The following is a 22,308-nucleotide window of genomic DNA, read 5'->3' on the forward strand; positions in this document are numbered from 1 at the left end:
AAGCCTATTCTTTAAATTTTGACAGAAATGGTTGTTTAATAAGAGATTCATATAGTCTGAAAATGGGCAAGGCCTCCTATCCTTTTTAAGAGGATGAGGAATTTATAAGAGTATTTTAATTTTTTTTTAAAAAGGGAGCTCTGTATTAAGATATAGGGGAATGATCGAGGTTAATGTATATGGCGGGAAATTTCTTGTGAATAAATTTCACTGAACTGTACTTGACACTTTACATGAATAATTCTAAAAAACATTTTATATACTTTATTATTCAAAAATGATTTTTGGTCAACAAAATTTATGCACAGCTTGCTAAACGTTTATAAATTATTTTATCTCGATTTTGCAATTGCATCGGAAAATTTGCCAATCTAAATGTGTCCATTTAGGTCATTTAAACTTTGTCATTTTTTTTTAACTTTTCACAACGATATTGTGGTGAATGATAGGCTGTTATCTCCCTCTCTTCTTTAAAGTGTATATCAAATGAATTATAGAGCAGTGCAGGAGATATATAGGGCTCTTATTTTCAGGTCTCATATTGGGCCGTGCGGATACCACCAGGTGGTTTCGAGGGGTTTATATCTCCCTTGGTTTTGATCACAAGACGCATTTATATTCCTTATCAAGGCGATCTTTACTCCCTCCGAAGTTGTCAATGCTCCTACAAATGATTGATGCATTAATCATCTTGATATTAATTAAAGTATGCCGATGATAAGGTATAATATATTTTCTGATCGAGTACTCTCAGTACTTTGAATGTTTTCCTTATTTGCCGTTAGCTTCTACTGGCTTAATAGCTGCTGTTAGCGGCTGCTAACCTCAGGAAGGTTATAATTCCTACCAATGGAGTAAACTTTTCATAATTTTGGTTTCGTCATTATTCTTGGTGATGTAATTTCATATAAAATAGTTTGTAGTATGGGAAAATCTTTAATGCAAGTATTATTCATGAACAATATCGAGTCTGCTCATTCTTCGCCAAAAACACAGAATTTTGTTTTATAGTGTCTTGTTTCTCGAAATAATTGTAATGTGTTGTCGAATGAGATATCTTTAAATGTAACTCGAAAGAGAGAGAGAGAGAGAGAGAGAGAGAGAGAGAGATTAGCTTGAAAAACCGGTATATTGAACCAATGTAAACTAAAACATGGCATGCACCTTGTTTACAAGCAAAGAATGTTGAGCTCTGTTATTTGCTTGTAACTCTACGACTGACACACACATTTTAGTTTATCACTAGCATTTTTTTCTTTTTTCTTGTAATCAATAAAAATTTTAAAAAATGTTTAAAGGTGAATGTAAGTAGACAGTATTTGCATGCTAGAATATTATTAGATAAATGCTTTATTATGTCTGTCAACACCCAGTGCTTTCTGGTCGCAATATAATTAAAAATGTAAACAAATGAATATCTAATTAAGACAAAATTTCTAATTTTATAAAAAGTAATTTTAGCCATGAATTGACTCTATCGAATGTCAACTGATTTTGTAATTTATTATTTATGATAATTTAACCATTTATTATAAATTGAGTCTGTCGATATAATTTATTTCAAATTGAAGGGCTTAAGGACAATATTTTAATTCTGAATATGACACTCATTTCTACTGTAATATTGGAAGTCAAAGCAAATTTGTTATTCCGTAGCATAGATAGCTATTTCGTAACTTTTCCCAGCATTTTTAGATTAAGAGGTTTAAAACACACATATTGGGTTTAAATATATCACTCATGCTATCATTTAACGGGTATGAAATTATTACATCTCTAATCATTCTCTTATGGATAAAAAATGCATTTTTGAAAACCAGGATGCATTAAATAAAATAATAACTGCTTTAACCTATCTCTACATAAAGATGTTTTTTGTTTAAATTATTGTTTTAAGGAATTACTGTGCAAATATTTTTCAAAATTAATATTTTGATCAGACTAACGCAATTTAATGACATTCATGTATGATTGTAATTGTTTTAAAAGAATGTTATGATCAATAATTCTTTACTAAAGATAAAGCGTTTAAACGCGATATTTGATTTCATCGCTCCGCAACACTGTTAAGGTTTACTTTGTGGTCGCGCCGACCAGAAAGTACGGGAAAAGAGGACGCATATACACGTGGATATAGTCATGTACACTACCATCATAATGTATTATTAGGAGGGGAGGAGTTCTTTAATGATGAAAAATGAGATTTTCATTGAGTTTTATAGGTGTTTATAACGTTTAATTATATTTTATTATAACCGCAACAGACATTAAAGCCATCCACAACAAGTCGTACGTCCATTGCAAATCAGTGTCCTACATTTAGATTTATTATCTTATCATTAAGAGTGCAATTGCAATTCTTAATGATAAAAATGTTTGTATCATTAGGGGTTGACCTTGTAGCTTTTCGCTTGTTTCATTAAGCATAAGGTCTGCTTTGCATTTATGACGCTTAATGATAAAACTGTATCATTAGGCGGCGATTTATCATTAGTGGTTGATATTGTCAGCTGTTAATGCAAGAATTAATAGCATTAGGGATTGCGATTCCAACGCTTAATGATATCTGTATCATTAAGCGGCGTTTTATCATTAGAGGTTGTGCCAGGTGTCTTTAAACAATACCATAGCATACGCCTGTCAAAAGAAATCCATAGTGATCTTCAGCTGTGTTTAAAATTTCGTTATGAACTCAATGGAACTTCCAAAATTTCATATTTACATTGAGAATCCGATAAATACAGGGACAGTAGGATATTGGGTATTTGTTTAAAACATCTTAGTATTATTAATGTTGGCCTGAGGAGTGGAACATGGACATAAGAAATAACTTTCTTGGAATTATTCCCTATAGTTTGAAAATTTTATTTGTGGTTCACCTGATAGGTTGCAAAATAATAAATTCATACTTCATGCTGACAATCTGTGCTAGTTTTGGTAGGATTAAAAGGATAATGTCAATTATGAGAGAATTAGTCTTATTTTCATTGAAGTTTAACAGTCAGATTAAGGCGGTTCACTTAGTAGTTATAGAAACGAGACTGCAGATAGAATTTCTCGTTTGTTATGGGCAGATTGATGTAGTTGGCACCATGGGCAAATGTCCATCTTTATCTAGACTTAAGTACCTACTCTGTTTTGGAGTATCTAAAAAAACCATGTCAATCGTATAATCGACTCGATTCTCTGAATCAACACAAAAATTGCTGATGACAAAGCCATTATTTTTTTTTCATGACTTCGGGCTACAGTGAGTTGTCGCCATGTTGGCCCCCTTCGGTAGATCACAGTCATTTTTGGTCTTTTTAGCCTTAAAAATCACGCATATTCAGCATTTTAAGTTTAATTGTCAGCTACAAAATGCAAATGCTTGGCTCAGAAAATCCATGTAAAACTTTTATTGTGTAAAAAGTTTCGCAGGAGTAAGAACAACAAAGCCTGTGAAAAAAACATTAAAAGTTCTTGCTTGTCAACCTTTGCTCAAAATATTGCAGATTTTAATTAAGTGACAAAATTTTAGTATGAGCGTTTATTATTTGGATCTGCAATTTCAAAGGCATTTTTCGTCTTCTATGTATTAGTGAAATAACATCTGCATCAAACAACAATAAAAAAGATGCATTGCATCTCTCAGATCTACATTTCACTACCGATACAATCATATTAAACCTACATTTTTCTAATTCTGTTTAATGTGGCAAGGGTTTAATTATTAATATCAACAAATGATCAGAGTGATAGGTTTGATTTGACATGTTAGAGTTTTTTTCTGCAATTTAAGCATATTGCACAACAACTGATATTTTTAAGGTATTGAAACAAAAACATTTGAAACTCACTTGTTTAGAATAAAAGCTGCACAACACATGCACATGGTGAGCTTGGCTGAACACGAAATGCAAAAGAGGAAGATGGTCTTCAGATGCACATAAGTATTATTTACACGCAAGTTAGCTATATATTAACTGTCAATTTAATCTAAAAGGTTTGCATCATTTATTGATTAACAACATTCCCAATTGTTAAGTTTGTTTACTTATCAGCTTGTAAGTGCAGAATATATTCATTGTTTAATATTCATGATATTTTAGATTCAATATAGATTGTCGGACCATATCTTATTAAAAGAGCTGGGCAATATGCATCAATTTCATCAGAGATTGGTACAGACTTTTCATTACCAGGTCTATCAGTGCTATTTGAAGGAGGGTCAAGGTTCAGTTTTGAATAAGTTACTGATATTTTTGTGACCTGCTTTCAAGATATTCACATCCGAGATTTCTTGTAATCTATGCAGGTGGAAATGACATTGGCAAAAGTGATAACTAATTATGTAAACAACAGAATTTTATGAAACAAGTTATCGACAAATAGAGTTCTGCTCTGCCTTTAACATGCGTTGTCTGGTCACATATATTACCTAGATTATATTGGTGACATGCTATTTTAAACATTGGACCAGATACATATATGCGTAGGATTAATAGTTCTGTGGCTACTCTTGTTTTGAATGGTGATGCTTCAATTAAATTTGTCAAAATTATACCCATTCAAAGTAATCTCCTTCCTAACGACGGGGTTCATTTGTCTACTTCTGTCAATAATGAATTTTTGTAAACACTGCAGTCAGCTAGAGAGAAGAATTATATTCATTAAAGTGTAAATGCTTTTGTTATCCAAGCAAGTAATTTACTTAAACCTGCTGTGGCTTTATTTATGATGACGCCGAAAAATGACTATGTTAATACAGGTATTGTTAGATATCCATATGTGAATGATGCTATGTAAGCTTGAAATATTCAAAAATCAAGCTGCTGCGATGATGGTTGGATTTCATTTGGCATAAAATCTAATTGGCACAATTTTGACATACTGTGGAATCATTAGAATTCGTGGTGGCTCAATTTTCGTGGAATTCGTGGGTAGCCCTCACCCACAAATTTACATCCTCGACGAAAACTAATGAAAATTGATTTTAAATTAGTTTTCATACTGAAACTTAAAACCAACGCATCTTCACGAATAACCAAAATACTGACAATATACGAAAATTGGTCCCACGAAATTAAATGATTCCACAGTTTATCCATTTGCTGAGGGATATTGTTGTCTCCAGGTTCCCAAACTCTGATATATTACGTTGTATGTTGAATGAATACTTTGTGAATGCCATGCTGCCAAAATCATACAGAGTATGAACATGCAAGTGAGCTGTGAAAGATAAATTGAATCAAAAGGTATGACAATTCCTCTAGTATGTGTTTGAGTAATGTTTTCATTTGTCGTGTATTAAGGTGAATAAAGAAACATTTCAATTTTAGATCAAAAAGTGAACAATATTATGCATATCATTATACTTGTGCAACAGTTGTTCAATATTTAGGAATATATTTTAAAGGGGCATGGTCACGATTTTAGTCAAATTTTATTTTTCTGTTTTCATTATTTGCAGTGCATTAGGAATGCTTTTCTAATGATCAAATGATTTGGGTGCCAGTCGTTCAGTTATAAGGAAGACATAGGGCTTACAATTCTTCGTCAGGTAAACAAGGCTCGTGCCCTGTTTTTGTTTACATAGGTTCAATATACCATTAAAAATCTTTTTAAAGCTGGTTTGTCTATCTTATTATTCATTTTAAGCATAAATAAATAGTTCTTAACGATTAACACATTCATTGTAGGTCTATAACTGTAATTTTCACTTCAACATTCAAAATGTAAACAAACGCGTTGTTTACAAAGCGAAGAATTGTAAGCTCTGTAACTCGCTTAAAACTCATCAAATGACACTTAAATTTTGCTTGCCTAATAAAAATGCCTTATTGAAGCATTGTTAACATTTAAATCAAAAAAATAATTTTTGACCAAAATCGTGACCTTTAAGTATTAAAATACTTTTTAGATTACGTTCTTGATTAAAATGAAAATTACTCCGGGATTAAAAGATCAACAGCAAAATGTGTTCTTCAAAATCTGAGTTATACAATTATTTTCAATTTGCATATTTTTTCATGAATGTTTTTATGTTGAACTCCTACAAAATTGATTTATCTCTCTTTTTTACAGTTTATTGAGCTTTTAAAATTCTATATACATGTAACACTTTTGAAATGTAATGGCATCATGCAGTTGTGCAAAATATTTTTTATCAGTAATTATTATTGTTATCAATCTCTATAAGCATGATTTGTACTTTTATAATGTACTTTATCAAATGATTTTATGATTGCTTTATAAAAAAAAGATGAATCGTAAATAAAGAGTTGCATATATAAATGACTGTTTTAGTTTCTATGTTTAAGAATACATTATGGTAGATGCATGTCTTTCACACTACCAATTCAATACAATTTCTATTTTTTCTCACGTTATTTAAATTTATACAAGACACCAAATTTGGTAATATTATTTCTGAATATCAATAATGTAATTTAAAAGTATAAATATACATTCAATAAAAAATGATTAAATAGTGAACAAACAGGAAAAAAATATCACGATATATGTTTTATAATATATAATATGAGTTCATAACAACTTGACATATACGTGCAACTGCAATGATCTACTTCTAACATTAAAATGTACAAGTCTAATCGTTTTTGATGGTATTTTTTACACTAAGTTGCCAAATTAGGTTACAAAAATTAAGTTTATGTAAACATGTACAGTATAAATGACAAGCTTTTGATTCCTCAGAAAAGAGTTTGGTAGTGTTCTTGATCTTTCTCAGATAATTGAATTTGTTTATCCCCACTATAGAATACAGGTACAGGTGATTGATACACGCTGTAGTTTCTTGACAAGTTGTTTCTATAATAAACAAAAATAGGTACACAGTTGAAAAGTACTGATCTCGTAAAAAAAATTTGTACGCTTTTGTCTTCTTCTCAAATAAATTTATACTTTTTGTTTCTTGATCTTGTAAAAACTAACATAAAACTGTAATTGAAACCAATTATAGATTAAGATTATAAATTATTTAAAACACAAAATTATGGCCATGAAACATGGATACTTTTACGTCAAAGCAATAATTATCAAGTTACCGTTTTTAGTATTTTAGGATGAAAATGATTACCTTTTAACAACACACACGGTGACACCTATTACAACACTTATAATGATCAAGAAGCCCGCTGATATCATCAGGAGGGTGAAAGTGGTGAATGTGAATTGCGTTTCTAAATCTTGGTATAGAAAAAATAATTTCATAAATCACAACATTTGGCGGTCTTCTTGTTAAGGGAACCTGTTTATGCAAAATTAAAACCCTAAAATGAAACTAATAGAAACTAAAAATGTTTTCTTTTTATCTCAAAGAGGCATCCTAATCACCTCTATATATACTTTTATGTGTGTTTGACATTTATTTTGTATTAACACTATATAGCAATTTTTAATTCAATTTCGTTTGATAGAGACTTTAATATTTTTTCAATAACAATTACTTTCCTCACACTTGATAATTTTGAAGAACTACTATTTAAATTAATTTTTTACCCGTTTTAATTTCTTGCAATATTTCAATTAACAATTCTAGTTAAGATAGATTATTTGTTAAATCTTAAGAATTTGATTTAGCTAGATACATGTAACATTGATATGGTGACCATCTCAAAGGGCCCCCTTTTCAATGAAGTTTGCTTTGACCTACAACTTTTTACAAAATTTTCAGCTGATATTGAACTTTTAATTTAAACTCAAGCCAAAACCTGATTAAAAATAGATCTGCTATGACTTTCACATTGACTTTGTTTAAGGTCACTCATCGCTATAAAACCCAAAAGCTTTGATTAGCCAAATAGGGCTGAGTCGAGAGTATATCCATGATTTTAAAAAAGATTTTTTGTGTGATTCGATATGATATTTACTCTTGACTTACAAATATCATTCAAAGTCACGGTATACACTTTGATCAAAGGCACCATGTTAGTAAAGTGTGAACCAGAATGAAGCAATTGGCGGGAGGATACGCTATGGACAAGGATTGTAGTTCAAGGTCACTACACACATTAACTCAAAAGCTCTGTTTTTTTTAAGTATAATCCGAATAGTGCTTAATGGAAAGTTCCTGAAAAAAAGGATTTTGTGTTCTATATGACCTCGACCTACAAACTTCATTCAAGGTTACTGCACATCATTTGACCATAGACACTCTGTGACTAAAATATAAGCTAGATTTGATCTAGGGGAGATGATATGCCATGGACAAGGATTTTATAATAATCTCTGTTGGAACCCTAATCTCAAACCTAATACGTGGTTCAAAATCACTACAGACCCTTAACTCAAAGGCATTCTGCGGGTGAAGTATGAGTAGTTTGGACCACGGGTAGAGAAGACATGCTCCGGACAAAAAAGACGGGCGGACAAACGGACGGATAGACTGATCACTACATAGGGCGCCGGCATAAAGGGTCCTAATCAAACATTTGTATTTCGTTTAATGGATTTTTGAGATGGTTCACGGTTTGTTATTGTCATTTTGTAATTACAAAGAACATGTACGTCGTCTAGCAGTGTAACCACTATCGACAGAAAATAATGGTATTTTTCTTTTCATACAAATGTGAGGTTTTATCTTTTATACTTTAAAATGTGGGTTATGTAAGACATTGTAATACTGAACACGTCCAATATGTATGTAATGTCGATTTTTTTAACTCAAAAATAAAAATTAAATAACAGAAATACCTATACATCCAAAGATACGATCGCACTTTTGATTCCTTTTGCATTGACATTTCAGTGAGCATGATTTACCATACATATTGTCCGGACACCTTGCCACACAGTTTGTGCTATTTGTACCATTGAGACATTCTACAATAAAATTCACAAAAATCTGAAGGTTTTGAGACAATTATTTTTTTTCATTTTCTCTTCAATAAGAATGTGTACCATTACGCTGTAACAAAACAGGAACTCAATTAAATTTGATAAAATGTACTTGTCTAAGATTAGATAAACTGGCAGGCGACCAGTTCTCGCCGAGTACCATTTCTCACCAGTACATTGTGACGTCATTTTATCAACACAAAAAATTATAGTTGAAAAATGACGTAACAATGTACTGGCGAGAAATGGTACTCGGCGAGAACTGGTCGCACGCTAGTAATGATGAATTCTTTCACTTCTTAAACATGCATTTTAACACAATATTTCCTGGTGAATCGAAATTCTGTAAACTGTTAGACATAAAAATGCAAGGCATTGGAAAAAAAAGAAAACAATACCCAAACATCCAAACAATAAATTGCATCGTTGATTTATTTTGCAATCACATCGCTGTGAACACAATTCGCCATACGTCCCATCTGGACAATTTTCCGTACAATTTTCACCAAATGTACCAATTGGACATTCTACAAATTAAGAAATTTCAAATGAATGTCTTATATCACATTCGAAATATTTCTTTTATAGATATGGGTATATGATTTTAATTCTTAGAAATCAACATACTCATACAAACACCGTTAACTTCGTGATAATTAGAACAGCAAACTTTTTTTCTGAAAAAGAAAAGAGAAGTCCCCGGTTTATAATTCAGTGTAGTTATTGACTGCCACATATAGTGACATACAGTAAAAAGGACACATGCATATAAACATATTTCCCCTTTCCATTCCTGTGTTTAAAATCTATAGGCTATTTATAATCGTAATTATTATTTTATGTCATTATCAGGTTTATGCTTGATGCACAGAGCAACCGAAGTAACTTGTTTTTTTTTAATTGCAGTGTTTGAACAGTCTCTGAATTTATTTTGAATTCATACAATTCGGAATAAAAGTGTGTGCAATTAACAATCATTCCGCCTATTATTAATTTTAATTACCATTATTATTATTATTTATTATTATTATTATTATTATTATTATTAGAATATGCTTAATCATTTAAAATTGGAGACTGGCAATTATGAAAGTTATTATGAAATACTGTTTAGTTTGTAAGAAATGATGTCCGGCATATTTTTACCTTGAAATGAATATATTTCATGCAGGATTGTTTGATTTTTTTTATTTTTAAATAAATTTTATCATTGCAAGTTTGATAAATTTGATTGTAGCATTTTTTCACTCTAATGACAACTTGATTGTCCATGGTATACTAGTATTACTGAAGCCTGCACAGGTCTTTTAATAGGAAGTTTTAATTTTATGTATCATTGGACAAATCAACATGTGTTACTTCAGGTCAACCTTGAAGAATTGGGTTTATTGGAAATATGCACAATATTCATCATTCAAATAGAGAGTGCGACCTTTTTTTATTCTCTCAATAACATTTATTTAGAAATTCAACAACGCTATGCATGACATAGGGCGCTTCTTATTCACAATCTCATTAGATGTTCGATCAAAGATGGTTACAACAAGCCAGCAACAAGCCAATGTCATTTAAGAATCTGTCTTCAGGATTCTACACTGTGTCTTTTTCATAGGATATAGCATAGGATTACCTGTTACATGTAGCAACACTCCACCTTGCGGTCTTTCTTGTATTCTTTGGATTAACGGAATCAAAAGCTTCATCTATTTCAGCAACTTCCACTAAACAACACTTTTGCTCTGATATATTTGCTATTACTCAACCTCTAGACCAGAGTAAATATATCCCATAACATTGTAACTGTTTATTTAATTACACCTACTACCAATCAAACCATAAAAAGTTTATTTATTCAGTTAAAAAAGACCATGCGACAATATAATGTTTGTTTCCGCACAGCGCGCCCTCAATAAGCCGTGTATCAACCCTTACAAATAATATATCAATGATCATTTATAAAAAAAATGTTGATAAACAATCAATAATAAATTACATCTTCAACTTAGTGATTTTGTTCTTGCTTTATATATCAGTGTAGTAACAGCAAACACAATAACCTTAAGCATTTGTCACGCAAAAAGGTGGGCATTGAGTTTTGGTGCTGATAAAATATGATAAGACTTACGTTTCTGGAGATGTACAATTCCCATTTACTGCTTCCACAATGTTGCATAATTTCAAAATCAGCAAAAGGAAAATCCAAACCTCTAGAAAACAATTGATTGTCAACATACCGCTTCCATAGAATGATTTTTTTAGTGTTAATTTTTCTTGGTATAAATTAGGAAACATATACGTTGAATAAGGAAGGATACTGACAATGTTACATTCATTATTTTAAGGTTTAGAGATAAAAAAAAAATTAGATATAAAGGGATTCTAGATGGTTAAAAAATTACTTTTAAGATCTACATTAATAATTTTTAGATAATTTTGAACCGGAAACTATTTCCTTGTGAAAAAAGAAATCCGATTGCTTAAGCCTATTCTTTAAATTTTGACAGAAATGGTTTTTTAATAAGAGATTCATATAGTCTGAAAATGGGCAAGGCCTCCTATCCCTTTTAAGAGGATGAGGAAGTTTTGGCCATTTTTAGAGTATTTTAATTTTTTTTTAAAAAGGGAGCTCTGTATTAAGATATAGGGGAATGATCGAGGTTAATGTATATGGCGGGAAATTTCTTGTGAATAAATTTCACTGAACTGTACTTGACACTTTACATGAATAATTCTAAAAAACATTTTAGATACTTTATTATTCAAAAATGATTTTTGGTCAACAAAATTTATGCACAGCTTGCTAAACGTTTATAAATTATTTTATCTCGATTTTGCAATTGCATCGGAAAATTTGCCAATCTAAATGTGTCCATTTAGGTCATTTAAACTTTGTCATTTTTTTTTTAACTTTTCACAACGATATTGTGGTGAATGATAGGCTGTTATCTCCCTCTCTTCTTTAAAGTGTATATCAAATGAATTATAGAGCAGTGCAGGAGATATATAGGGCTCTTATTTTCAGGTCTCATATTGGGCCGTGCGGATACCACCAGGTGGTTTCGAGGGGTTTATATCTCCCTTGGTTTTGATCACAAGACGCATTTATATTCCTTATCAAGGCGATCTTTACTCCCTCCGAAGTTGTCAATGCTCCTACAAATGATTGATGCATTAATCATCTTGATATTAATTAAAGTATGCCGATGATAAGGTATAATATATTTTCTGATCGAGTACTCTCAGTACTTTGAATGTTTTCCTTATTTGCCGTTAGCTTCTACTGGCTTAATAGCTGCTGTTAGCGGCTGCTAACCTCAGGAAGGTTATAATTCCTAACAATGGAGTAAACTTTTCATAATTTTGGTTTCGTCATTTATTCTTGGTGATGTAATTTCATATAAAATAGTTTGTAGTATGGGAAAATCTTTAATGCAAGTATTATTCATGAACAATATCGAGTCTGCTCATTCTTCGCCAAAAACACAGAATTTTGTTTTATAGTGTCTTGTTTCTCGAAATAATTGTAATGTGTTGTCGAATGAGATATCTTTAAATGTAACTCGAAAGAGAGAGAGAGAGAGAGAGAGAGAGAGAGAGAGAGATTAGCTTGAAAAACCGGTATATTGAACCAATGTAAACTAAAACATGGCATGCACCTTGTTTACAAGCAAAGAATGTTGAGCTCTGTTATTTGCTTGTAACTACGACTGACACACAAATTTTAGTTTATCACTAGCATTTTTTTCTTTTTTCTTGTAATCAATAAAAATTTTAAAAAATGTTTAAAGGTGAATGTAAGTAGACAGTATTTGCATGCTAGAATATTATTAGATAAATGCTTTATTATGTCTGTCAACACCCAGTGCTTTCTGGTCGCAATATAATTAAAAATGTAAACATGAATATCTAATTAAGACAAAATTTCTAATATTATAAAAAGTAATTTTAGCCATGAATTGACTCTATCGAATGTCAACTGATTTTGTAATTTATTATTTATGATAATTTAACCATTTATTATAAATTGAGTCTGTCGATATAATTTATTTCAAATTGAAGGGCTTAAGGACAATATTTTAATTCTGAATATGACACTCATTTCTACTGTAATATTGGAAGTCAAAGCAAATTTGTTATTCCGTAGCATAGATAGCTATTTCGTAACTTTTCCCAGCATTTTTAGATTAAGAGGTTTAAAACACACATATTGGGTTTAAATATATCACTCATGCTATCATTTAACGGGTATGAAATTATTACATCTCTAATCATTCTCTTATGGATAAAAAATGCTATTTTGAAAACCAGGATGCATTAAATAAAATAATAACTGCTTTAACCTATCTCTACATAAAGATGTTTTTTGTTTAAATTATTGTTTTAAGGAATTACTGTGCAAATATTTTTCAAAATTAATATTTTAATCAGACTAATGCACTTTATTGACATTCATGTATGATTGTAATTGTTTTAAAAGAATGTTTTGATCAATATCTCTTTACTAAAGATAAAGCGTTTAATCGCGATATTTGATTTCATCGCTCTGCAACACTGTTAAGGTTTACTTTGTGGTCGCGCCGACCAGAAAGTACGAGAAAAGAGGATGCATATACACGTGGATATAGTCATGTACACTACCATCATAATCTATTATTATTAGGAGGAGAGGAGTTCTTTAATGATGAAAAATGCGATTTTCATTGAGTTTTATAGGTGTTTATAACGTTTACTTATATTTAATTATAACAGCAACAGACATTAAAGTGATTTACAACAAGTCGTACGTCCATTGCAGAACTTAGCTGAGCAATGTGCACCGATTTCATCAGAGTTTGGTACAGACTTTTCATTACCAGGTCTATCAGTTTTGTTTGAAGGAGACTCAATGTTAAGTTATGAATAAGTTACTGATATTATTTGTGGCCTGCTTTCAAGATATTTACACCCGAGATTTCTAGTAATCTATGCAGGTGAAAATGACATTGGAAAAAGTGATAACTAATTATGTAGACAACAGAATTTTATAAAACAAGTTATCGACAAATAGAGTTTTGCATTGCAGAGACATATATGCGTAGAATTAATAGTTCTGTGACTACTCTTGTTTTGAAAGGTGATGCTTCAATTAAATTTGTCAAAATTATACCCAATCAAAGTAATCTCCTTCCTAACGACGGGGTTCATTTGTCTACTTCTGTCAATAATCAATTTTTGTAAACACTGCAGTCAGCTAGAGAAAAATTTCATTAAAGTGTAAATGCTTCTGTAATCCAAGCAAGTGATTTTCTGGAACCTGCTGTGGCTTTAATTATGATGTCGCCAAAAAATGACTATTGTTAGATAGCTCTATGTGAATGATGCTATATATATAAGCTTGAAATATTCAAACATCAAGCTGCTGCAATGGTGGTTGGATTTCATTTGGCATAAAATCTAATTGGCGCATTTTTGACATATATCCATTTGCTGAGGGATATTGTTGTCACCAGGTCCCCAAGCTCTGATATAGTACGTTGTATAATGAATGAATTCTTTGTGAATGCCATGCTGCCAAACAAAATCTTACAGTGTATGAACATGCAAGTGAGCTGCGAATGATAAATTGAATCAGAAGACATGACAATTCCGCTAGTATTTTTTTCATTTGTCGTGTATTAAGGTGAATAAAGAAACAATTTAATTTATGACCAAAAAGTGCACAACGTTATATATATATATATATATATATATATATATATATATATATATATATATATATATATATATATATATATATATATATATATATATATATATATATATACTTGTGCAACAGTTGTTCAATATTTAGGAAATTCGAAATAAAATATATGTTTTAAATATTTTAATACTTTTTAGATTATGTTCTTGATTAAAATGAAATTACTCCGGGATTAAAAGATCAACAGCAAAATTTGATCTTCAAAATCTGAGTTATACAATTATTTTCAATTTGCATATCTGTTCATAAATAATTTATGTTGAACTCATAGAAAATTGATTTATCTCTCTTTTTAAGTTTATGAAGCTTTTAAAATTCTATATAACATTTTTGAAACGTAATGGCATCATTAAGTTGTGAAAAATATTTTTTGTCAGTAGTTTGTTATTGTTATCAATATCTATAAGCATCATGACATATAATGTACTTTATCAAGTAATGTTTTAGTTTCTCTGTTTAATAATACAATATGGTATATATATATATATATATATATATATATATATATATATATATATATATATATATATATATATATATATATATATATATATATATATATATATATATATATATATATATATATATATATATGTTTTTCACACTACCAATTCAATACAATTCAAATTTTTTTTTACGATATTCAAATTAATACAAGAAACCAAATTTGGTTATATTATTCTTGAATATCAATAATGTAATTAAAAAGTATATATATACATTCAATAAAAATAATTAATTAGTGAACAAACAGGAAAAAATTATCATCACAATGTATGTTTCATAATATATAATATCAGTTCATAACAACTTGACATTTACATGCAATTGCAATTGTCTACTTCTAACATTTAGCTGTACAGTGCTTATGATTTTTGTTGGTATTTTTTTTTAACCCTAAGTTGCTTAATTAGTTTGCAAACATTAAGTTTATAAATACACTTGCATAAATGACAAGCTTTTCCTCAGAAAAGAGTTTGGTAGTGTTCTTGTTCTATCTCGGATAATTGAATTTGTTTATCCGCACTATAGAATACAGGTACAGGTGATTGATACACGCTGTAGTTTCTTGACAAGTTGTTTCTGTAATTGACAAGGATAGGCATACAATTGAAAAGTACTGATCTTGTAAAAATTCTTTGTATGCTTTTGTCTTCTGCCATGAAAACTCAAGTAAATTTTTACTTTTTGTCTCTTCATCTTGTAAAAACTAACATAAAGGCTGTAATTGAAACCAATTAAAGCTTAACATTAAAAATTATTTAAAACACAAAAATTATGGCTATGAAACATTAATAATTTTACGTCAAAGCAATAATTTCACGTATTCTTTTTAAGTATTTTAGGTTTAAAAATGATTACCTTTTAACAACACACACGGTGACACCTATTACAATACTAGTAATGATCAAGAAGCCCGCTGATATCTTCAGGAGGGTGAAAGTGGTGAATTTGAATTGTGGTTCTAAATCTTGCTCTAGAAAAAACAATTTCATAAATCACACTATTTGGCGGTTTTCTTTGTAAGAGGAACCTGTCTATGCAATATTAAAACCCTAAAATGAAATTAATTGAAAGTAATATGTTTTCCTTTTATCTCAAAAGGCATCCTAATCACTTTATATATACTTTTATGTGTATTTGACATTTATTTTGTATTAACACTAGCAGTTTCTACTTCCATTTTCGTTTGATAGAGACTTTAATATTTTTTCCATTACAATTACATTCCTCATAATCTTTTACCCGTTTTCTTGCAATATTTCAATTAACAATTCTAGTTTAAATAGATTATTTGTTTAATCTTAAGAATTTTACAAGATAACATTGAGATAGTGACCATCTCAAAGGGCCCCTTTTTCAATGAATTTTGCTTAAACATACAACTTAGAAATTTTCCAGCTCCGTAGAGCTTTTAATTCAATATCCCTTTAATACATGCATGGATTTTTGTTTAACCTGAGCAAGATTAAGGAAATCGGAAATAAAATACGGCCTAAAACTGATTAAAATGAGATCCGCTATGACTTTCACATTGACTTGGTTGAAGGTCACTCCACGCCATAAACCCAAAAGCTTTGTTTAGCCAAATAGGGCTGAGTCGAGAGTATATACATATGATTTTTAAAAAAGAATTTTTGTGTGATTCGATATGACCTTTACTCTTCACTTACAAATATCATTCAATGTAACTGCACACAATTTGATCAAAGACACCATGTGAGTAAAGTGTGAACCAGATTGAAGCATAGGGAGAGTGGATATGCTCTGGACAAGGATTATTTATATAATTCTCTTTGACCTTCATCTTGACCTTGAAAATCTTTAATATTTGTCAATATAAGGTCAATACACATATTTACTCAAAAGGTCTGTTGATGTTAAATATGTCCCAAATAGGGCTTTGTGGAAAGTATCTGAAAACAGATTTTGTGTAGTCCTATATGGCATTGACCTACAAACTTCATTCAAGGTAACTGCACATCCTTTGACCATAGACACTCTGGAGTATGGGCCAGATTGGGTCAAGGGGAGATGATATGCACTGGACAAGGATTTTATATATAACTTTTGTAACCCTAGCCTTAGACCTAAAACATAGTTCAAAATCACTGCACACCCTTAGCTCAAAGGCATTCTGCGGGTGAAGTATGAGTCAGTTTGGGCCAAGGGTAGAGAAGATATACTCCGGACAGGAAAGATGGACGTACAGAGTTATCACTATATAGAGCGGCCGTAGAGCGGGGCCCTAATCAAGCATATACCTAGTTTACAAATTACATATACGCCATACGTCGTCTAGCGGCGTAACCCCTATCATTGTTTATACTTAATTCGTCCAATATGTCTATATTGTCAATTTTTTAAAAATAAGAATTAAATAACAGAAATACCTATACATCCAAAGATACGATCGCACTTTTGATTACTTTTGCATTGACATTTCTGTGAACAAAATTTCCCATACATATTGTCCGGACAAATTGCCATACAGTTTGTGCCATTTATACCATTCAGACATTCTATAATTTAAAAAAATTTAAAAAATTCGAAAGTTATTTATTTTTTGTTTCAAATTACCGAATGATTTCATTTTCTCTTTAATAAGAAATAAGACTGTACAATTTCCCTGAAAGAAAACAGGAACTCAGTTAAATTTGATAAAATCTCTACGTGTCCAAGAATAGATATAATGATGAATTCTTTTAATTTCTTAATCAAGCACTTAGGCACAATATTTCCTGGTGTTTCTTTTATTTAAATGTCGACGCTATATAAATAAAGCAGTATCTAAAATGATTCATTTTATATTCTATGAACTTATTATGCTTATTTTGTGTTTAATCGAAACTCTATAAACTGTAAGACATGAAAATACAAAGTGCTAAGAAAAAACGAAAACAATACCTAAACATCCAAACATAAAATTGCATTGTTGATTCATTTTGCATTCACATTGCTGTAAACAAAATTCTCCATACTTCCCATCTGGACAATTTTCCGTACAATTTTCACCATATGTACCGATTGGACATTCTACAAATTACGAACTTTTAAATGAATGTCTTATATCACATTCGAAATATATCTTTTATACATGATATAGGTATATGAATTTAATTCTTAGAAAGCAACATACTCATACAAACATCGTTAACTTCGTGATAATTAGTACAGCAAACTTTTTTTCTGAAAAAGAAAAAAGAACTGTTTTGGTTTATGATTTAATGTAGTTATTGACTGTAACATATTGTGACAGACAGTAAAAAGGATACATGTATATAAACATATTTCCTCTTTGCATTCCTGTGTTTTAAATCTAAAGGCTATGTATAATCATGGTTTATTTTTAGACGTCAATATCAGGTTTATGCTTGTTGCACAGAGCAACCAAAGTAACTTGGGATTCTTTTTATTGCACTGTTTGAACAGTCGGAATAAAAGTGAGTGCCTAAAACAACCATCCGGCCTGTTATTAATTATTATTATCAGTATAATTATAATAATTATTATAATAACATTAGAACATAATTAACCATTTAAGATTAGAGACTAACAATAAACTATAACTATAAAATGAAATACTGTTTAGTTTGTAAGAAATGGTGTATTATAAACTTTGGAATAATATAATTTTATTCCAAACAGGATTGTTTGAATGTTTGAATTTTTAAACAAATTTTATCATTGCAAGTTTGATAATTTTGATTGTAGCATTTTTTCAGACTAATGACAACTTAATTGCCCATGATATATTCCTGGAGCCAGCACAGGTCTTTTTGAATAGGAAGTGCTTATTTATTTATCACTGGACAAATCAACGTGTGCAACTTCAGGTCAATTTTGAAGGATTTTGATTTTTTGGAAATATCCGCAATAGTTATTATTGATATAGAGAATGCGACTTTTTGGGAGTTGATTTTTAATCAACTCTCCTATGCAGTCACTCGGACAAACCGAAAGTGAAACAGTGTTTGGACCTCAGCACAAATCATTGCTCCTGACAAGACTTAGTTCTTGAAAATAATTGATGAATTCGATGTAATGTATGCTAAAGCATTGTTTTTCAAGGAAACTTATTTACAAATACCTTAAAAAATAGTCAGATTTTCAGAATGGTACGAACGATTTAAATATTTTTTGTAGTCGTATGTATTCCAACGCCAGAGTTCAATATAGTCTCGTTCAACTCGACGCTCGGCTGTCTCCGTAAACCCTTGTCGGAGATTTACGGTGTCAGTCGAGCGTTTGGTTGAACGAGACTAGAGTTCAATATTGCTTGGATCCATACAATTTTCGAGAAATATTTTTACCACTGATACATAGTTTGATTGAATTAATTTTATCTTTAAATATTATTCAACATGATTCATATGGAGGTTTCTCGACATTCTAGTCGAAAAAGTTCAAAAATTCATATGATAAAAATATGCGTAATTCAAATTAGAAACTACGTATACATGTACTTGTCATGCACAATAACATATCATTGATTTTAAAATAAATAAACATCGACAAAATCACTCCCGTCAGTTCTTCAGTACTTTGATTTTCATTCACTTCAAGAGCATCATCTATTTCAGCAATTTCCATTAAACAAAACGTTTGCTCTGACATATTCGCTATTATTTAACGTTTAGACCAGAGTAAAAATATCCCAGAACATTGTAACTTTTTATCTTTTTACTATCCCTACCAATCAAACCATAATAAGTTTTTTTTTTCAATAGAAAAACAAAGACCTTGCGACAATATAATGTTTGTTTTATGGTTGCCTCGGGCGCGCATAACGCGCCCTCAGTAAGCCGTGTATCAACTCTTTACAAAATTATCAATGGTCATTTATAAACATTTTGATACACAATCAATAAACTATTATCTCTGTAACTTCATGATTTTGTTGTCGGTTTATATATAAGTGTAATAACGACAAACACAACAAGCCTTAGCACGTGTCACGCAAAAAAGGTGGGCATTATCTTTTGGTGCTGATATCATATGAATAGACTTACGATTCTGGAGATGTACAAATCCCATTTTCTGCTTCCGCAATGTTGCATAATTTCAAAATCAGCAAAAGGAAAATCCAAACCTCTGGAAAATAATTGATTGTCAACATACCGCTCCCATAGAATAATTATGTAGTTTTATTTTTCTCGGTATGAATCAGGAAACATATACATAATACATGTATAAGGAAGAATACTGATAATTTTACATACATGAATTTGAAGTTATGAGAACAAAATTTAGATTTATAGGGATTCTAGATGGTCGAAAAATTACTTTTCAGATCTACCTTTACAATTTTAGATAATATTGAACCGGAAACTATTTCCTTGTGAAGAAATAAATCCGATTGCTTCAGCCTATTCTTTAAATTTTGACAGAGCTGGTTTTTAATAAAAGATTCATATAGTCTGAAAATGAGCATGGCCTCCTATACCTTTTAAGATGGTTAGATGGTTGTGGCCATTTTTAAAGTATTTTAATTTCTTTAAAAGAGGTGTTCTGTGTTAAGATATAGGGAAATGATCGAGGCTTAAAGCAAAACTATTTTATTTTGTTTTTTACTAAATGTTAGTTTACGGCCAAAAATATCATATGATAATATTTTAGGACCCATCTGATGGTTAATTTGTTTACCATCCAGCCTCCTTAAAGTCAATATTAGACTTTTACTTATGTACAATGTATATGAAAAATACTCATATTTGTGTTTGATTTTGTTGTGTACTAGAACACATCATCGAACACATGTATACACGTTTAAATATATAGGGTTTAAAACAATTTTAAAAAGGTTACAACTTCATAACAAGCACATATTTCTGCTTTGAAGTGAACCATAGTAATGTATACTAGTGGTACATGTACATGTAGCATACTATCACACGTTATTTAACACCAATTTACATGAAGTTGCCTCTTATTTTGCTTTCGGAAAATTGCCAGTACGCATAAAATACAAATATGAAAGTCCATTACATTCTAAAGTAATTTAAAAACAAGATCGTTTACGTTGTTATAGTCTAAACTTACTATCTGCATATATTTCATGGGACACGATTGCTTACACCACAATAAGCTAAACAAAAAAGGATCGAAAGATTATAATAGTAGAATATCAGGCAAATATCAGAATTTTAAATAAAACCATTGCCTAAAATTACGCAAACCAGGTGGTAAAATGTTCAGATTAAGAAGTTTTTTTTTACCTTTTTCACTATTCAATCTTCAACTACTTAAAATATTCATGCCAAAAATTATCGCATAGCCCCCTAACTCCGTCACTTTCGGGAAACTCCTCGCCGTTTGAAATCAAGTACGATTATTATGACGTAATTTTTTACATGTCAAAAATCTTTAATCAAATGACAACAATTTGCAAAGGTTAAATTTAAGAATGTGTCAAAAAATAACAGAATTAAACTTTGTTCATTTTATGCACCATTAATTGTGTGAAATCAGCTAAAACTTTTTCACGGGTGCACTAAAATATCGATATTTCTGACATGCGGGCCCATTCGACCATTTACGGTGGTCAGCAATTTTTAGAGAGGTCAAGATGAAACATTTCACATGTAATACATTTTTGATTAAGGTAATTAATACATTTTTCAGTCCGCAATAGCCTTTATGCACTACTCTTGATGATAATGTCAAATCGCTCATGCCGATACTTTTGCCTTATACAGGGTTTAGATATATCCGGTATATCGCTGTTTAGAATATGCTACATTTTTAAAAATGTAATAAATAAATAATATAATAAGTAATATATTAATTAATGATATAAAATATTTGAAATATGTAAGGACATAAATCAAACGGCATCCATACATTCTGAAAATGCCATTGTGATTGTTGTTACATGGACCCATTTTTTATTCTGGCGATCATTTCATTTCGATGAAATTAATTACAATTTAAATTGTATGCACTGTTATAACTTAGCCTAGATACAAATGGAGTTTTAACTAAATTGTGTCTTCATTCCCTGGCATATCGTAGAGCATGTGGGTGACGGAGTTAGGTTCATAAGATATAATAAGCACGCATGATAAACGTCGTATTCAGAGGGCTTATTTGAATAAAAATAATAAATATTTTTGTTAATAATTTTATAAATTATATTGTTTCAGATTATATTTAGTGATTGCAAATGATAAAAACCACAAAATTATAATAATTAAAAGAGAAACGCAGGAGGTTTTCTGCTTATG

General features: G+C 30.4%; 1 protein-coding gene across 4 annotated transcripts; it reads right to left on the reverse strand.

Moving 5' to 3' along the window:
• Window positions 1-6,223: 6,223 nt before the first annotated feature.
• On the reverse strand, window positions 6,224-20,216 carry LOC117680664 (protein draper-like). Of its 4 annotated transcripts, none has more exons than XR_010708601.1 (6): window positions 10,967-11,117; window positions 9,469-9,518; window positions 9,240-9,368; window positions 8,698-8,826; window positions 7,082-7,190; window positions 6,224-6,813 (listed from the first exon to the last, which is right to left on the reverse strand). XR_010708601.1 is itself a non-coding variant. In XM_066069332.1 (6 exons), exons 1-6 carry the CDS (start codon window positions 20,199-20,201, stop codon window positions 6,696-6,698), a joined length of 642 nt encoding a protein of 213 aa, XP_065925404.1. In that variant the 5' UTR covers window positions 20,202-20,216; the 3' UTR covers window positions 6,224-6,695. The 4 variants fall into 4 exon arrangements, 3 of the variants coding, with proteins under 3 accessions (XP_065925404.1, XP_065925406.1, XP_065925405.1); XM_066069332.1 differs by lacking the exons at window positions 9,240-9,368; window positions 9,469-9,518; window positions 10,967-11,117 and adding exons at window positions 17,990-18,118; window positions 18,222-18,271; window positions 20,095-20,216; XM_066069334.1 differs by lacking the exon at window positions 9,469-9,518.
• Window positions 20,217-22,308: the final 2,092 nt, after the last annotated feature.

This window comes from Magallana gigas, chromosome 8, assembly GCF_963853765.1.
Source record: "Magallana gigas chromosome 8, xbMagGiga1.1, whole genome shotgun sequence".
In the NCBI taxonomy this organism is placed as follows: domain Eukaryota; kingdom Metazoa; phylum Mollusca; class Bivalvia; order Ostreida; family Ostreidae; genus Magallana; species Magallana gigas.